Here is a 19,740-nt window from a genome sequence, read left to right on the forward strand (position 1 = left end):
GTTAACAGAAGGGAGTTAAATACCCAGGTAAGGGTTAACAGAAGGGAGTTAAATACCCAGGTAAGGGTTAACAGAAGGGAGTTAAATACCCAGGTAAGGGTTAACAGAAGGGAGTTAAATACCCAGGTAAGAGTTAACAGAAGAGAGTTAAATACCTAGGTAAGGTAATGATGTGGGGTGGGAGTGGGTCAAGCTCCAATGTAAGAGTTTACAGGTCAAACATAAATGCAAACGTAATGGGTTATTCAATTACGGAGAGCAGCACCCATGTAAATTCCAAGGCCTTGGTGGAGCTTTGAATACGTGTTACTCATGTGTGTCTTTTTGGCTTGATCGCTCTTCAGTGCGAGAGAAAAAAGATCTCCCTCTGGATGCAGTGGATCAGAAAGGAGAGGACGGATCATTTGACTACCAGTAAGTATTTTTCCTGAATATGAATATTTCTCATATGTTTGTTCAACGTTGTATTATATGGCCCGATGTTCCCCTGGGAGGTTAAATATGTGTTTCACCAATCAGATTAATCTATGCAGACTTTCTATTGTAACACTGTGTAGGAAATAGACCTAGGTATGACTGAGTCATGCAGGCTTATATAGAGGGAGATTTAGTAGGCTTTTGTCTGGTTGGTTTACTTATGTGTGTGTATACTCGTCATCATGATTATGATGTATGGTGTTCGGGCTTAGGATCATGCGTAGTAGTGTTTATCTGCATGTACTGTATTTAGACATCAGGAATGAGGCACAGGGACTCTTAGGTCTTGTAATCCTGGTGAATGTTATGACAGGAGTTAGTATGTGTTAGGTCTAGCAATGCATGTGTTCAGTAGTATATATATTTGTTGGTGAGTGATTGTCTTTTGCTCATTCCAGGTCCCACTGATCTGTCTCCACTCATTTTTCTCTGTGGGGAATGAGTCTCTCTCTGTCCACCTTTACTGATTAATTAACCCTCTAACTTAACCGTCAAGTCAGCTTACTCACTCTAATCATCCTGATCCTACTTTATTGAAATGGTGCTAAAACCCATGTCCTAAGTTACACAGACAGGTAGAGGGTATGTACACACTTAAATGTGTGGCTACTGTTTGTCACCTAAATCCATAACTAAAGTACATACAGAAGCATCCATACACAGCCTGTCTGGTGTGTATTGTTGTGGTGGTAACACACAAAACCTTTGGCCTTTGGTTTCCAAGGTAGCAATGACCTTTGACCTCTCACATGACCAAAGCTAGTTCCTGAGTGGAGATACCTTCTCAGGTGACCCTCATCCACTGTTGCCATGGTGATGGTCATATCACCGCTGACAGTGTCTTAAGAACTTCAGTAGGAGAGGAAGTGCCCCTGTACTCAACACCCAGTAACACCACACAATCTGTAACCCAAACCCCTAACTGTTCTTATGAGTCTGAAATGGAACATGGCACCTTAATTTACCCAAGCTTTGGGGGCACCTTCTACCTAGACCAGTTACAATGGTTTATTTAGTCAGGTATATTCAGAGTAATTTGAAGAGATTTTATTAGTTATGCTTTTAGAAAGCATGACGAGCAATACAAATTATATACAGTGCCTTGCGAAAGAATTCGGCCCCCTTGAACTTTGCGACCTTTTGCCACATTTCAGGCTTCAAACATAAAGATATAAAACTGTATTTTTTTGTGAAGAATCAACAACAAGTGGGACACAATCATGAAGTGGAAGGACATTTATTGGATATTTCTAACTTTTTTAACAAATCAAAAACTGAAAAATTGGGCGTGCAAAATTATTCAGCCCCTTTACTTTCAGTGCAGCAAACTCTCTCCAGAAGTTCAGTGAGGATCTCTGAATGATCCAATGTTGACCTAAATGACTAATGATGATAAATACAATCCACCTGTGTGTAATCAAGTCTCCGTATAAATGCACCTGCACTGTGATAGTCTCAGAGGTCCGTTAAAAGCGCAGAGAGCATCATGAAGAACAAGGAACACACCAGGCAGGTCCGAGATACTGTTGTGAAGAAGTTTAAAGCCAGATTTGGATACAAAAAGATTTCCCAAGCTTTAAACATCCCAAGGAGCACTGTGCAAGCGACAATATTGAAATGGAAGGAGTATCAGACCACTGCAAATCTACCAAGACCTGGCCGTCCCTCTAAACTTTCAGCTCATACAAGGAGAAGACTGATCAGAGATGCAGCCAAGAGGCCCATGATCACTCTGGATGAACTGCAGAGATCTACAGCTGAGGTGGGAGACTCTGTCCATAGGACAACAATCAGTCATATATTGCACAAATCTGGCCTTTATGGAAGAGTGGCAAGAAGAAAGCCATTTCTTAAAGATATCCATAAAAGGTGTTGTTTAAAGTTTGCCACAAGCCACCTGGGAGACACACCAAACATGTGGAAGAAGGTGCTCTGGTCAGATGAAACCAAAATTGAACTTTTTGGCAACAATGCAAAACGTTATGTTTGGCGTAAAAGCAACACAGCTGAACACACCATCCCCACTGTCAAACATGGTGGTGGCAGCATCATGGTTTGGGCCTGCTTTTCTTCAGCAGGGACAGGGAAGATGGTTAAAATTGATGGGAAGATGGATGGAGCCAAATACAGGACCATTCTGGAAGAAAACCTGATGGAGTCTGCAAAAGACCTGAGACTGGGACGGAGATTTGTCTTCCAACAAGACAATGATCCAAAACATAAAGCAAAATCTACAATGGAATGGTTCAAAAATAAACATATCCAGGTGTTAGAATGGCCAAGTCAAAGTCCAGACCTGAATCCAATCGAGAATATGTGGAAAGAACTGAAAACTGCTGTTCACAAATGCTCTCCATCCAACCTCACTGAGCTCGAGCTGTTTTACAAGGAGGAATGGGAAACAATTTCAGTCTCTCGATGTGCAAAACTGATAGAGACATACCCGAAGCGACTTACAGCTGTAATCGCAGCAAAAGGTGGCGCTACAAAGTATTAACTTAAGGGGTCTGAATAATTTTGCACGCCCAATTTTTCAGTTTTTGATTTGTTAAAAAAGTTTGAAATATCCAATAAATATCGTTCCACTTCATGATTGTGTCCCACTTGTTGTTGATTCTTCACAAAAAATACAGTTTTATATCTTTATGTTTGAAGCCTGAAATGTGGCAAAAGGTCGCAAAGTTCAAGGGGGCCGAATACTTTCGCAAGGCACTGTATATATATTCACATACACCGGATAGGTGCAGTGAATTGTGTCGTTTTACAGGGTCAGCCATTGTAGTTAGGCGCCTATGGAGCAAATAAGGGTTAAGTGCCTTGCTCAAGGACACATCGCCATATTTTTCATCTTGAGATCTTGTGTATTCAAACTAGCAACCTTTCGGTTACTTGCCCAATACTCTAAACGCGAGGCTGCCTGCCGACCAGAAAACGAGCATTACAAACGTTACACCAATTGATGAAATCATTTGAGCAGTGTTGTTGTAGGTGTTTATTCTACTTGACAACAAAGTGCTGTGGTTTTAAAGTGTGAAGTGTTTTTAAAAGCACTTGGATGTGTAGTGTGATGTTCAAAGGTGATATCAACCATTATCACTTGTGTGTGAGCAGTGCTCTACTGTAATGTTTATACAAGTGTGTGAGGCATGTCGACAATGGAAAACCAAAGCAAGTCCCTGCTCTCGTCTCTAATCAATGTCTATTAATATTACCCTCTTACCTACAGTGAAGGTCATTGCTAAGCTCACACAGTGACACACACTCAATAGCACTGGCACTAATCCCTTTGTCTACATAACTCACACGTTGTGTTGGTGTATGTGTACGTGCATGTTTGGGCGTCTGTGTGTGTGTGTGTGTGTGTGTGTGTGTGTGTGTGTGTGTGTGTGTGTGTGTGTGTGTGTAAGGGTGTGTGGCGTTTACGTGTGTGTGTGTGTGTGTGTGTGTGTAGTCTCTGGCTCTCATACGCTTGTGTGTCACCTGGAGGATGTCTCCTCCCTTCCTTCTCTCTTGCTCTCTCTACTCTCTCCTATCTTCACGTCTCTTCCCTCTCTTCTCCACGCTGAAATGGTCATCTGTCCCTGACAGGAACGAAAATGAGAACGAAAACGAGAACAGGTACTTTGGTTTTGGCACGGCATCCTCCTCCCGGCCTGCGCATGTCTGGGGCAGATACTCCCCTCCAGACTGGGGGGGAGGGGGGGCTGCCTGCGGGTTTGGGGGTGAGATTGGGGGAGTTCGGGGTAATGGTGGGGGTGCGGAAGTGAGGCAATAACTGTGACGTTAGATCATGGTCTATGACCAACTTCACCCTCTTCCCTTTGCACTACTGTTCATGGGGTAGAAGGGGAAAGTGAGAGATGGGTGGTGGAGGTGGACACAGTACACCAGCCAATTTAGATATCTCGGTTCCCGGGGTGTCAAACATGTGATCAGGGCGCAGCTGAGACTCTCCGGGTAGTGTGAATACACAGAGAGAAGTGAGAAGAGTGTTGTTTCTACACAGCTTCCGGCAAGGGACTTCAGAAATATGTAGCTAAGCTGTAGCTAATCAACAAACGCTTCTATAATCAGTCCCTGACTCTTTGGGTAAATAGTCTACTTCCATAAAATTAGGTCCACTTTCCCTTCAAGGCAGGTTAGTGAATAGGACAATCCCACTTCAGGGCTAAACCATGTTATGCATCACCGGGCTACCTTGGCCTAACCTTAAGGCTAAGATCATCTATTGCCCTGTGTATCCATGGCCTGGCCATGGCTGTTCCACACCTGCTACCTCACAAGCAGAACAACAGCCATTACAATTGGCAAAATAACTTAAAGCCCAGGGCTGTTCTGGACCTGTTCAATACAGGCCTCTGGTGGAGAGTTGTCTTGGCAGGGACCAGATCCATCCATGGGTTGTTCAGGGTTAAGAGCAGCAAGTGTTCAATATGGGGCAAGTGAGGCTAATCATAGCTGTGGTTTAAGCGTCGCCTCAGGCTCATGACATTCAAGTGAGAAAAGCTTGTTAGTGTTCAGGGCTCCGCTGAAGTGCGCAGACAGTGAGCCAAGGCTCGGTACTGTGAAGGCCTGTTCTTATTACCAGTCTGCAGGATATCACAGGGTTGGAAAAGCAGATTTCGTGGTACCACAGGCCTCACTTTAGATCCACAGCTGAAGAGCCACTAATCTCAATATACTCTGAAAGTGTCAATTTAATCAGGTAATAAAGTGTCAAGTAAATCCAGGTAATTTGCAAATGAGAGAGAGAGCGAAGGAGAGCTAGGGAGAGTGAGAATATGCAGGGTTTTCTTATCTCTCCCTAGAGAGCTGTCAAGTGTTTCATGGATCAAGTAGGTGATGTGGTGATCCTGAAACTGATCGTGAACACTGAGAAGTCCTGAACCCTTTGTCTCTGTCGAGGCTTTGAGCGTGTTTTCCTACCCTTAAGGTTAATTGCTTTGTTTTTCTTCCAACAGCTGACATTTCAAAAGGCAGCAACCACCAGGTGCAGAGGTGTAGGCTGAGGACGGAAATCAATTTGGGCTCAAGTGAGAGGGAGGGAGGGAGGGAAGAAGGTGTAGGGTAGAATCTGATGGAGAGAGGGTTTAGGGAGGGAGGTTGGAAGGTCTTCCGTTGGAGTTTGACACCCTCGAGGAACCAATTTGGGGAATAAGCAGCAGAGAACATTTAAATAAAGCCTTTGTATGCAGATAAAATATCAACACGTACAACACTATTTCCTCCCTACATCCTGACATTCACTGCTGCTCACGCCCAATAAACAAATGTTTATTCTGTCCCGTTTCGGGTTGAGTCGACCTCGGCCTTCAAAAGGGTCAAACTGACAGATATGTCGATAAAAATAAACATGCAGGAGTCAACTTAGTATGTTCTGGCCCACATGAAAAAATACTACAGTGTACTATAGAATACTACAGTACTTACTATAGTAAACTGTAGTATACTGTATAATGCTAGACTACACACTGTAGTATCCATTAAACATGTGTAGTACTTACTGTAGAGAACACTGTAATAAATACTAAAGTTATGTCCGTAAAAACACTACAGTCCGTAAAAGCAGTACACTTTTTAAATTATTGTAAAAACAACCGTATTGAATTTGCATATACCTTGCCCATTCCCCTCCCCATATTGCAGTTTGTGCCACCCATAAGTGAGAAATCTACATGCCAAGTATAGAACATATATTGTTTCCCCACAGGTTATGGAAAATGTGCTCTTTTATTATTCCTCCAATAGGTTTCCTGAAGGAGAAACCCTCCACTTCTATCAAACGCTATAGTAAATATTACAGTAATGTCTGCAAAAACACTACAGTATACTGTAGTACAGTCCACAAAACACTACAGTAAATACTACAATAAACTACAATCTGCAAAAACACTACATTAATTACTATAGTATATACAGTTTTCTTTTAATACACTATTTATACATATTACAGTATAATACAGTATGATACATTATACTACATTAAATATGACAGTATAAGACAGTATTCACTGTAGTATTTTTGCAGACTTTAGCAAAAACACTACAATAAATACTATAGTATTTATACCATATTATAAACTGCGGGTTCAAGCCCTGAATGCTGATTGGCTGAAAGCCGTGGTGTAGCACGGTTATGACAAAACATTTGTTACTGCTCTAATGATGTTGGTAACCAGTGTATAATAGCAATAAGGCACCTCGGGGGTTTGTGGTATATGGCCAATATTCCACGGCTAAGCACTGTATCCAGGCACTCCGCGTTGCGTTGTGCGTAAGAACAGCCCTTAGACGTGGTATATTGGCCATATACCACACCCCCTCGTGCCTTGTTGCTAAAATATAGAGTATAGTATTTTTTCATGTGGGGGAGTACTTTTCTTAATTTATGATGTATAAACACTTTGACAGTTCTATCTCTGCATGTGTGTGACTCTATGGCAGTGGTGGCCCACCCTGCTTCTGGAACGCCGCTGTGTGCAAGCTTTTGTTCCAGCCCAGCTTTAACACACTTGATGTAACGTTCTGTGGTTTGTACATTGAAGACTGGTTGATTGTTTGAATCTGGGTGTTAAAGCTGGGCTGGAACAAAAGCCTGCACCTTCTGCAGCTCTTCAGGACAAGGTCTGGCCATCCCTGGTCTATGGAATATCCAGTTTGACTTTCTGTTGTGCTATAGACTCAGCTGTGAGGGCCTTCATTTGCCAATTGCCAAACCCACAGATGCGTTCCTTGATGTAGCTCTGGTCCCTTGTGTTACTTGCGGCTTGAGACGGCTTCAACGGCCTCCATCTGTCCATTCATTCCTCCATAGAAGGCATTTTCTTCAGTTGAAGAAGGTTCAAGCCTCACGTCACACCGTGGACCAGAGCTAGCCTTGATGCACCTCATGACCAGAAAGATAGTTATCCCATTTTCCTTTGGCTATGTAAAACCTCATTCTACGGCTTTTTGTTCCAGATCCAATGATTATTGTTGCTTCATCTGTGTTTTTGTTTGTTTGATGTCATAGTATGGGGCAACTATGTATGGGCACCCAAATGTTTTTGACCCACTAGTAAATGTGATTTTAGGTCTATATCACTCAGGTATATTAGCAATTCCCCCCCATTCGAGATCTCATTTAGGATCTCATTTTCAGTCCGTGTGTTTATTCAGTATGTTTGTCTGTTCAGTGTGTTTTTAGCCATCTCTGTTTTTTGTTCTTCCTCACCTTACGTATTTTTCCTTTGTCTTTCTGTTTTGGTTTCTGTTCCCATTGGGTCAAATCAAGTTGTTCCTTCAAAAGGTATGGAAGGAGTAGAAGCCTGTTCTGCACAGTGCACACCACAACCAGAATAACCCTGAAGTAATATGCGTTATTTACTTTGAGATCGCTCAGACTTCTTGCATTGGATTTTAATCGATTAATATCTAATCACACTCTAATCACAACCTGTTGAATTGACTGAACATTGACCACTCTGTTTTCAATTGAATGAAACATATTCTCACTAAGGTTTAACCAACTAAAATCCTCATTTAATATGCAATATATTGTTAATTCCAGTCATGTCGAAGTAAGCGGAGGTGGAAAGTAACAAACTGATGTTGACATTTATGCAATTGATTCCTCTAGTCCAATTGATATGTTAATTGAGCTGGATAATATTCATCTTTATAGAAAAAAATGCTCAAATAACAAAGATGAAACAGTTTGTTTTGAAAGCAGTTTCAGACACTGCAGCTTATTTCAGTAGAATAAAGTATTCCCAGTTACTTTTTCCACCTTTGCTCCTTTCTTAACAAATAATCTAATCAGATAATTGAATCATTCTACACCCTCTCATTCTAAAGAGGTTTCAAGTCGAGGGAAAGCTTGGTCTTTTATACCTCCTCTAAACCTTCTGGCTCACTAATATTGCTTGAGCGATAAGGTCAACACACGAAAGCTGGGAAACCCGCGACCTGAGCCAAGTTTTTTTTTTTATGACTTTGCCACTCTAGTAGATTTATTCAATTATATAATGTGGAGATGTCCTCATAATTCAGCTGTAATACTCCACTCTTGAGTGGATTTAGAACTATGGACAATAGTTTCGTATTTGCCAGCTGCTATGCTTCTCACCTTATGGTTCGATAAATCTTAGTGAATTTGAGGGTTGTGAAAATCTAATAAGTTCATTTCTCCATCTGCTCAGGTCTACTAAAAATCAAGGTTGTCATTGACCATGCCTGTATAAGGCCAATGTCTACATACACTATTGTATGTATGAGAGTGAGTTCTAACACTGATAAATTCCTCTCTCAGTATATTAATCGATTAAAACATCAAAAACATCCCGTGCAGTTATCCAGTTTCCTCCCATCTATTTCACTCTCTCTATTTTCTGGTCTACTTATCTTCTCTAGACTCTCACTCTCTCATGTATGATAAGATGGCAGCCCTGAGGACTGCGAGTCTTGCCGGTTCCTGCTTGACATTGCTTTTGTATTGCATTTTCTGCGTTCACTGTTACTTTGTTTGCTCAGAATGTTGGTGCTATATTCCTACGACCGACAAACACTTCTGGATCATGATCGGAAGCTACACACTTATCGCTCAGCCTCCCAGATCTGGAATAATACATTAGTTCCATAGTCCCTCGCACAGCAGGCTTACCTGACCGAAGGCAAAGCCGGTGATGAAGAAAACCTAAAAGGGTTCTTCTGCTGTCCCCGTAGGATAACTATTTGAAGAATCCTTTTTGGTTCCAGGTAGAACCCTTTTGTGTTCCATGTAGAGTCCTTTATACGGAGGGTTCTACATGGAACCCAAAGGGGTTCTCCTTTGGGGACAGCCGAAGAACCCCTTTGGAACCCCTTTTTTCTAAGAGTGTAGTATCCTGATGGCTAATGTCCAATTGCTGGAAAATAAACTTTGAGCTCAGACAAGGCTTCAATCGCAGAGGGACATCAGGGAATGCTGTGTCTTTGTTTTTACAGACATGGCTTACGTGAAACTCACTCGACTCTGCTTTCCGACTAGATGGCGTTTCTATTTTCCGTATGGATCGTATGGTGGTTTCTGGTAAGAGTAGGGGAGGTGTATGCTTCCTCATCAACATTTCCTTGTGTAATGAAATTAAAAACATCTCGAGCTCCTGATCACAACCGACCTGGAGTTCCTGATGCTAAAATGCCAACCCCACTATATGTTGAGGGCATTCATGTGTATTATTATCACAGCTGTGTACATACCGCCACAAGCAACCAGCAAGGTGGCACTCAGCGAACTGTACAATAACGTTAGCCTGCAAGAAACCTCTCAGGAGATTTTAGCCAAGAAAATCTTTGAAGTATCGCCAACATGTATCCTGCCTCACGAGAGGACCATGCGGGACCATCTGTATACAAACATCCATGACTCGTACAAAGCAATTCCCCGCCCCCACTTCAGCCAATAAGATCCCGGCTCTGTGTTCCTACTCCATGCCTACAAGCAGAAACTCAAGACGGAGCCACCAACACAGAGAATAGTGAGGAGCTGGACAGAGGAATGAAACTCAATGCTGCAGGACTGTTTTGGGAATACTGTTTAGATGTTTTATTTTATTCATCCACCCAGAACTTATCCATTAACATTGAGGAATATACACTGCTCAAAAAAATAAAGGGAACACTAAAATATCACATCCTAGATCTGAATGAATGAAACATTTTTATTAAATATTTTTTCTTTACATTGTTGAATGTGCTAACAACAAAATCACACAAAAATTATCAATGGAAATCAAATTCATCAACCCATGGAGGTCTGGATTTGGAGTCACACTCAAAATTAAAGTGGAAAACCACACTACAGGCTGATCCAACTTTGATGTAATGTCCGTAAAACAAGTCAAAATGAGGCTCAGTAGTGTGTGTGGCCTCCACGTGCCTGTATGACCTCCCTACAACGCCTGGGCATGCTCCTGATGAGGTGGCGGTTGGTCTCCTGAGGGATCTCCTCCCAGACCTGGACTAAAGCATCCGCCAACTCCTGGACAGTCTGTGGTGCAACGTGGCGTTGGTGGATGGAGCGAGACATGATGTCCCAGATGTGCTCAATTGGATTCAGGTCTGGGGAACGGGCGGGCCAGTCCATAGCATCAATGCCTTCCTCTTGCAGGAACTGCTGACACACTCCAGCCACATGAGGTCTAGCATTGTCTTGCATTAGGAGGAACCCGGGTCCAACCGCACCAGCATATGGTCTCACAAGGGGTCTGAGGATCTCATCTCGGTACCTAATGGCAGTCAGGCTACCACTGGCGAGCACATGGAGGGCTGTGCGGCCCCCCAAAGAAATGCCACCCCACATCATGTCTGACCCACCGCCAAACCGGTCATGCTGGAGGATGTTGCAGGCAGCAGAACGTTCTCCATGGCGTCTCCAGACTGTCACGTCTGTCACATGTGCACAGTGTGAACCTGCTTTCAGTGGCGAATTTGCCAATCTTGGTGTTCTCTGGCAAATGAAAAACGTCCTGCACGGTGTTGGGCTGTAAGCACAACCCCACCTGTGGATGTCGGGCCCTCATACCACCCTCATGGAGTCTGTTTCTGACCGTTTGAGCAGACACATGCACATTTGTGGCCTGCTGGAGGTCTTTTTGCAGGGCTCTGGCAGTGCTCCTCCTGCTCCTCCTTGCACAAAGGCGGAGGTAGCGGTCCTGCTGCTGGGTTGTTGCCCTCCTACGGCCTCCTCCACGTCTCCTGATGTACTGGCCTGTCTCCTGGTAGCGCCTCCATGCTCTGGATACCACGCTGACAGACACAGCAAACCTTCTTGCCACAGCTCGCATTGATGTGCCATCCTGGATGAGCTGCACTACCTGAGCCACTTGTGTGGGTTGTAGACTCTGTCTGATGCTACCACTAAAGTGAAAGCACCGCCAGCATTCAAAAGTGACCAAAACATCAGCCAGGAAGCATAGGAACTGAGAAGTGGTCTGTGGTCCCCACCTGCAGAACCACTCCTTTATTGGGGGTGTCTTGCTAATTGCCAAAAATTTTCACCTGTTGTCTATTCCATTTGCACAACAGCATGTGAAATGTATTGTGAATCAGTGTTGCTGACAGTTTGATTTCACAGAAGTGTGATTGACTTGGAGTTACATTGTGTTGTTTAAAACCTGTTGATCCTACTTGAGACGCAGACGTCTCAAGTAAGCACCTGGAAATGCAAATGCGCTACGCTAAATGCTAAATGTACTCGTTAAAACTCAAACGTTCATTAAAACACACATACAGGGTATTGAATTAAAGCTACACTCGTTGTGAATCTAGCCAACAAGTTAGATTTTTAAAATGCTTTTCGGCGAAAGCATGAGAAGCTATTATCTGATAGCATGCAACACCCCAAAATGCCTGAAGGTGACGTAAACAAAAGAATTAGCGTAGCCGGCGCTACACAAAGAAGCAGAAATAAAATATAAAACATTCATTACCTTTGACGAGCTTCTTTCTTGGCACTCCTATATGCCCCATAAACATCACTATTGGGTCTTTTTTTCGATTAAATCGGTCCATATATACCCAAAATAGCCATCTATGGAAACTGTGTAATTCAGAAAAAACAGTTTCAAAACGCTGCGTAATTTTTTTAAATAAAAAAAGTTGACGATAAACTTTCACAAAACACCTCAAAATACTTTTGTAATCCAACTTTAGGTATTAGTAAACGTTTATAATCTATCAAAATGATCACGGGGCGATGTGTATTCAATAGCTCCACGTCTTCAAATCATGGTCGAAAATCTCTCCTCCAAAACATCCTGTCGGAGACCGGAAGAAATGGAATGTCTTTCCTTTGTTTGACTAAGAAATAACTCTCAGGAAAATGACGACAATGGCGACATCGTGTGGAATCTGTAGGAATTGCCCTATTTAATTTGGTGTCCTTTAAACAATACATGCAAGTGGCGCATGGATATTATTTTCAGCTTTCAGTGACCAGTTTTTCTTGCGCTTTTCGATGAAACACACGCTCTGTTATAGTCACAGCCGTGATTTAACCAGTTTTAGAAACTTCAGAGTGTTTTCTATCCACACATACTAATCATATGCATATACTATATTCCTGGCATGAGTAGCAGGACGCTGAAATGTTGCGCGATTTTTAACAGAATGTTTGAAAAAGGAGGGGGTAGACTTAAGAGTTTTAAGTGTTCCCTTTATTTTTTTGAGCAGTGTACATCGTCAGTCACAGGCTTCATTAGAAGATGTGTTGATGATGTTGTACACACAATACCAATCTGGACATAACCCAACCAAAAACCCTGGATGAACAGATAAATCCATATCATGCTGTGAGCCCGTACTGCAGCGTTTAATGTCAGCCGAACAAACCACAAAGACTCGGTGGAAAGTGCACTAAGCAAGCAGGGACGAGCTCCGCAAATCCATTAGTTCGACAACTCAGACTTGCGACATGTGGCAAGGACTACAGGCTATTACTGACTACAAAGGCAAATCCAGCGGATTGGTGCCAACCGAAGCCTCCCTCCAAGATGAGTTTAACATCTTCTATGCTCGCTTTGGGGCAGCCAATACAGAGCCATCCAAGAAGTATCTCTCTGCTCCGGATGACCAGGTGCTTTCACTCCTCAAGGCTGATGTGAGGAAAGATCTCAAGAGGGAATATTCACAAAGTCACCAGCCAAATGGCATCTCTGACTGCATCTTCAGAGTGTGGCTGACCATCTCGCGGGCGTCTTCTCTGACATCTTCAACCTGTCCCTATCCCAGGATGCAGTCCCCACTTGCTTCAAGGAGACCACCATTGTTCCAATGCCCAATAGTTCACATGCCCAAATGACTATCGCCTCGTCGCCCTCACCCGTGTCATCATTTAGTGCTTTCGAGAGGCTGGTCATAGCCTACATCATGGCCATCATGACAGGTACACTGGACCCACTAATTTCCCTGACGCTCCAACAGATCCAATGAAGATGCCATTTCTATCGCTATTCACACGGCCCTTACACATCTTGACAAAAGGAACACCTTTTGAACAGAATGCTGTTCATTGACATCAGTTCACCATTCAACACTATTGTTCCCTCCAAGCTCGTCACCAAGCTTAGAGCCCTGGGCCTACCTTCTACAGCTGGATCCTGAACATCCTGATGGACCACAGGCTGTCAAGATTGGCAATAACCTCCTCCACACTGATAACCAACATCAACCAGTCAGCCTATAGGGAGGATGTAAGTGAACTGGCACATGCCCCGATCCACATCAACCGGACTGCAGAAGAGAGAGTCAGTAGTTTTAAATTCCTCTGGGTCCATGTAACCGATTACTTGATATGAACCAGCAATACCACCACTCTTGTCAAGAGGGCAAAACAGAAGAAATTTGGCATGCCACCCCGGGTCCTCTCCAAATACACCATCGAGAGCGTCCTTACCAGTTTCATCATGGCCTGGTACCGGAATTGCTCCGTCCACAACCGAAGGCCCTCCAGTGTGTGGTGAAGATGGCCCAGTACATCACTGAGACACTTTGTATCTACAATCCATCAGACTGCTGAACACCTGACCAGAACTGAACACCTGCTCTGATTCTCTGCGCCTTAGCACACATGCACTCACTCACTCACGCACACACACATCACAACTGTTGCTACCAGACTCTTATTTACTATTGTTGATACTGGTCTGGTTTCCTTGATAATTTTTGGTTGATGACCTGTGTGCTCAGTTGATTTGGTGACTGCATGGAGCATGCTCAGAGCCATGACTTCAGGTAATCTCTGTCTGATTATATTCCGACGTAGTTTGTCTACTAACTGGCCAGCCTTGATACAGTACCACACCAGCAAATCACCGAAGAAAATGTCAACACAGTCTGGTTTGTAGATCGATCCTTTCTACAGCCAAGATAAATATTCAATACCTCCAAATATGATGGAAAGACTGTTGAAGAGCTAAACTTGTATATTTTCCTATATTTTCCTTTTCCTGCTCTGGTAATGCCTTTCTGCTGTTTGCTATCTGCCTGTTGTAAGAGTCTAGAGAGCTAATGTTGGTTGATAGCACCAGTGTCCCTCTGCATGACAGTTCTCTCTCCCTACTGCAGAGGTAGAAGACGTAGGGACATGTTCTGAACTGAGATACGCTCACCTACTCTAACTTGAGCTTTCACACAAATTGTCTAATCCCTGCAACACTCTGCTTTGTGTGTGAGCTTGAAGTTAATGCACAGATCTCACATCAGAACATAGTCCAGGCTGAGTGGCATGTGTATGTATGAGAATGCGTTGGTTTGAGCATTTAAGGGCAACATACAGCTTCCCAAATGACTCAGCGGGGCTGTAGCAGTTATTGTAGACTACAGTATTTATTTCAGCAAGCTTATATTATTGCACTCTGGTTGACAACTGCCAGTGTTTTTATATCATAGCTAAAGGCAAGTATCGATGTTGTTCCAAAATTGTTTTTTTAAAAGTGATTGGGTTCCAGTGTGAACTGAATGACCTCAGCTTCAGTCTGTGATGATCTGTAAGAGAAAGGACTGCGGAAAACTACAATCAACACTTCTCTTGTATACAGTTGTTCCCTTCCCCAGTTCTCCTCTGACCCCTGACCCCTATTCTCTCTCCCGCTTAACCTTTGGGACGGTAAGGACTCACTTGCGGTGATGACCGTGTCGATGACTTCACAGGCGGAGTCTAACCTTTGACTTTTTTACCCTTTGTAGCAGCGACGAGGACAACAAGCCTCTGCAGGGCAGCCAGAACTCTCTGGACGGCGGGGTGAAGGAGAGTGACGACAGCCTGGTAGACTACGGCGAGGGAGGGGATGGCCAGTTCAACGAGGACGGCTCCTTCATTGGCCAGTACACAGTCAAGAAGGACAAGGACGAAACAGAGGGCAATGAAAGCTCAGAGGCCACCTCACCCGTTAACGCCATCTACTCGCTGGCATAACCCCCCCGCCCGCCTCGGCCTGGGGATCTGAGGAGCTCCCCTTAGCGGTCGGAGGGTGCTATTACCACCACTACTACTACCACACACACACAAACACAGATATGAATATGAATATATATATATATATGAATCTATAAAAACACGTATACACACGTAAACACACAACGCCTGCCTGGAAACTGTTTGGCCTCTTTAAGCGGGCGGAGAAACCATTCCTCTGAGAAATAAGGGGGTGCGAATGGAATGGAATGGAAGCTACCATATACAGTGAGCCAAGCCTTTATTGTCAGCTCCAGAAAATGGCTTGCCGAGGCAAAGTTTGGGAATCTTGAACAGTACCAGTTTCTCTATGCTCCTCCTCCTCCTGCCCATCACACAGACTTTAGTGTGCCTAAAGGGCTGGCCTCAACTACAGAGGACTAAGAGGCAACGCAGAGGTTTTCAAGCATTTTGTGTGGCACTAGAGCTTTTTTGTTTTCAACGTCCTCAGCTTTTCCCGCAATCCCCCTCTTCGTCCCACACATATCACGCCCCCTGTGTCTTTACCCAGCATTCCTAGGGAAGGAGACACAGACACTCCTCCTGTGAACATATCAGCTACGTACCACCAACATAGCAGGATGTCGGCAGATATGTTTATCATATTGATATTTCCGCAAAGAGAGATAATTCTGGTACATTAGACGAGTCATTAGAATATATTAATGCTGTAAACACTGCTAGCTCACCTTCTAGTGCGCTGCAAAACTATGCACTACCACCACATCATGTTTTTGGGTAAAGTCTGGTTATGAATCCAATATATATATTTTTTTGTGTTGATTCTCACAGGTTTAAAGAAGAATAACTTGCTTAATGAAATGGTATCGTTCCCTCCCCATCCCGCTGTGGTAAATGTACTTCTGTTTCACTTCCAATCTCAAGTCGTGTGGAGATATTCAAAATGGCCACAGCTATAACAATGCCATTCCTGCCTCAAGCTTTGTTATGGTACAAGCCTATACTATGTCAGTTATAAATGACATTTGAAGAAAAAAAAATGTTTTCAAGCATGGTAGTACTTTAGTGCAAGAGACAAAGGAAAAGTAGCATGGAGAGGAGGTTTGCTCTGCTTGGTAAACTGCTACAGACTGTCTGTCCATCTCTATGGTGAATGGTGCTCCAAGGAGGTGACTCATTTCTTGTTTACTTCCTGTTTAGCATGGCTGTAATCCTTAGGCTAGGCTTGATCGGCACCTCTTTTGTCTGCTTCTTTTATAACTGGTCTCGTTAAGGGACAGGCAGAATCTGTAGAGGCATGTCTTCACCTTCAAACTTCTAGAAATTATTTGGAATCCTAATTGACTCTTGAAGTCAAAACGAAACGAAATACTGCTACAAAACATATTCAATGTCTTTGAATATAGGATACAGACAACTCTGTGTAGGTAATGAGCGTCCCTGCAGATTCCACCTGGCCCTAGTCATCATTGTCATACGAAGTCAGTATGTCAAGGAAGTGTGAAGAAGTTAGAACACATCGATAATAATACATTGGTGGACCTCCATTTTACCATTTGATCCTTTCAATAGTAGAACTCATTCATGAGTCTTCCTTGATGTTTCACCTCTTGAAGCGGTAGAAAGCTCAACACCCACTTTTACAACGTATCACAACAGCGTTACTAAAGTCTTTCACGTTAAATCAAATAGATCTTAGCTAACAAATGACAATTAGCTAACAGAGGTCACATTGTATTTCAGATTACTATTTTATATTTTAATTTATTACATTATGTCGATAGTGTTAATTAATATATTAGTAATTCACTCATTAATTGTTGAATACACATTTTTGACCAACTAAATTCATGGTATCACATCAGAGCCCACTCTGAAAGCCACAATAAAAAAACTTAACGGGATTTGTTATTGTACATAAGAAAAGGAAATTCTGCTGTATGACACATCTTCTGTTGCTATGGGTATTCTTCTGTAAACTAACAACATTGACTGTCACCATTAAAGACGTTGTGTCGATCTATTCATTGTGCTGCTCTTCATGTTGAGTATTCATGTTTGTATTACTGTTAATATTCCATGTTGGTATTAGAATTTATTTAATATAACTTTAACTTAACACAGAAATGTAACATTGCTTATTTGTTTGACATACTGTAACTGTGCGTACACGTAAGTCCTGAAACAATATGTCTTTGTAAATATCTATCAGAAAAACTGCTTTAAGAGTAAAGAAATAGTCACAAGTCTGTATCCACCAAGCAAATGTACCTGGTGCATCCCAAGAATGATGTCATGTGGACCTTTGCAATGTAGCTTTGATTACGATTGGGGACTCAAAATGACTCAATTGATGTTGTCCCTAACAACTTGCTTTGAAATTGTAATATATGGCTTGTGACTTGTCTATCGGTCCGTCACTTTTCTGATTATCACTAATTCAAAAGAAACAGTTGAGAAATAACACTATGTTGTGGAACAGGTATAAAGTAGTCAGCCACATTATGGTGTAAATAAAAAGTGCTAATGAAATGTGTTGTTGTAGCATACTGCACACACCTGTTCAATAGGTATGAAAAAAAAGCATTTGCCGAGGTAACGGATAGCCAATTTTCCCCTATTTTGTTTGTTTTTGTATTGTCGTCTCTTAATAACCCCAGACTTTCTCAAGGCTGCACAGACTCATTCTCCCATCATGCCATTCACCTAACATGCCTGCTGCTCCACTCCTCCTGGTGACAGCCCAGTGGCTGGTGGCCATTTTGAAAGGGACAGATTTGGTCGTGTGCTTCACTTATTTAAAGAGATGTCTTGTGTTCTGCCTTCCTCCTCATCTTAGACTTTAAAAAAATGGAATATACTGTATGGCCATCAACATCCTCTGTGAACGGGTCCTCTTTAAACCTTCTTTCTCCAGTATGTCAAAGCAAGTTTTGACCCATTTGTTTTTCATGTTGTTTCTTTGTGGTAAAGTTCACCGTGACCACCGGGTAGTGACTACATTAGCCTACCATGCACAGACACCTGACCACTGTATTAACACGAGGACACAGGAGGCCAGGAGTGCTGGCAGAGACACAATACAGTGCCTTTCCTGTTGCTATATGCTCTCCTCAACAAGACAAAGTGCACAGAGAAACAGTCCAATCACGAACCTCCAACAACCCTTAAAAACGACTGAATCACAGAATGTTCGATGACGGATTTGGCCTTGAACTCACCGTTGTTTGAGTTCTGTACAAGCCGTTTCCCCTGACAGCCTTTCTCCTTTCCCCGTATGGATCCGTAAGGGGTAATTAGTGAACTGGCTAGAAAACAGAAAATATAATAATGCATATTTGCTGGTACACAGTGCTTTCTTCTGTATTTTTATTTGTTTGAGCACGTTTACTGGAGGTGCATAAGGAGTAGTGTTTTTTTGTTCCGTTTGTAATGTGTGTATCATCGACACGACTCCCCCCTTAGAATAGCAAATAACTTTTAAACTATCAAGGGGTAACAAAAATGTAAAAGTATCAATGTGCATTTTCACAGCTTTGAGTTCACCACTGCGGTTTTATTCTTCAACGAGATGCCCATAACAATTATAAAATTGGCGCATGTATTGTTATTGTTCATGTTCGTGTTATTTGAAATGATTTTAATTTCTGCTTTTTACTTTTACAATTATAAGTGTATCAAAGCAGCTCGTCCGTCAAGCCTCTACTCGCAAAAGAACAGCTTTTGCATCTAATCAACGGAGAAATGGCATATTAATATATTCACAATGTATGCGTGTATGATGAGATGTTGCAACTTCGGCTAGAAACGCCTTCTTTATAGTAAAGCATTCTCTTTTTCTCTAAATCCTGGCTATTGTCTTTATCTTCTACGGTTCTGTCCATGTCAACACTACTCGTACTATTCAATCACTTCCCAGAGTCTGGCAACTTCAAAATCCAGAAAAGGTCATTGTTTACTGTGTTTACTGAGTATATTCGTGCATCAGTCAATATGTTTTATTACAAAAACTGTTTGAAATTCTATACACATACATTCTTGGAGCTTGAAATATTTTTTTTTTATCAGTCTAGGTTTAGCATTAAAGTTTAAGCACTACTGGACCCTGGCCCAGTCTAGTTTTAGCCACCAAACAGCCCTACCATAAGTAACTTACTCATTTGTCTTCTGATGTACCGGGAATGCAGTCTCCACTAACAAGGGAACATTACCTTTACATTTCAATCAAACCTTTACATTTCTGCGATACGGATTGGCCTTTGCTCTCAAAGGCCTAAATGAAGTACTGTAGCTGCTAATTAGTCATTCATTCATCAGCTGTGTCATTA

At 42.5% G+C, this 19,740-nt stretch overlaps 1 protein-coding gene across 50 annotated transcripts in view; it reads left to right on the forward strand.

Moving 5' to 3' along the window:
- Window positions 1–19,258, forward strand: part of nfasca (neurofascin homolog (chicken) a) — a 156,355-nt gene extending 137,097 nt beyond the window's left edge. For 27 of the 50 annotated variants that reach the window (XM_090205387.1, XM_090205392.1, XM_090205401.1 and 24 more), the window contains 4 exons: window positions 345–414; window positions 4,066–4,095; window positions 7,751–7,765; window positions 15,184–19,258. In XM_090205387.1, the coding sequence (XP_090061513.1) occupies window positions 345–414; window positions 4,066–4,095; window positions 7,751–7,765; window positions 15,184–15,412 (344 nt within the window). In that variant the 3' untranslated portion in view covers window positions 15,413–19,258. Of the gene's footprint in view, window positions 1–344; window positions 415–875; window positions 4,096–7,750; window positions 7,766–15,183 lie in introns of those variants that run through there. The other 23 variants (XM_090205410.1, XM_090205417.1, XM_090205420.1 and 20 more) reach the window with 5 other exon arrangements.
- Window positions 19,259–19,740: the final 482 nt, after the last annotated feature.

Source organism: Oncorhynchus mykiss, chromosome 17 (genome assembly GCF_057628025.1).
Source record: "Oncorhynchus mykiss isolate SJ-2025 chromosome 17, ASM5762802v1, whole genome shotgun sequence".
Taxonomy (NCBI): Eukaryota; Metazoa; Chordata; class Actinopteri; order Salmoniformes; family Salmonidae; genus Oncorhynchus; species Oncorhynchus mykiss.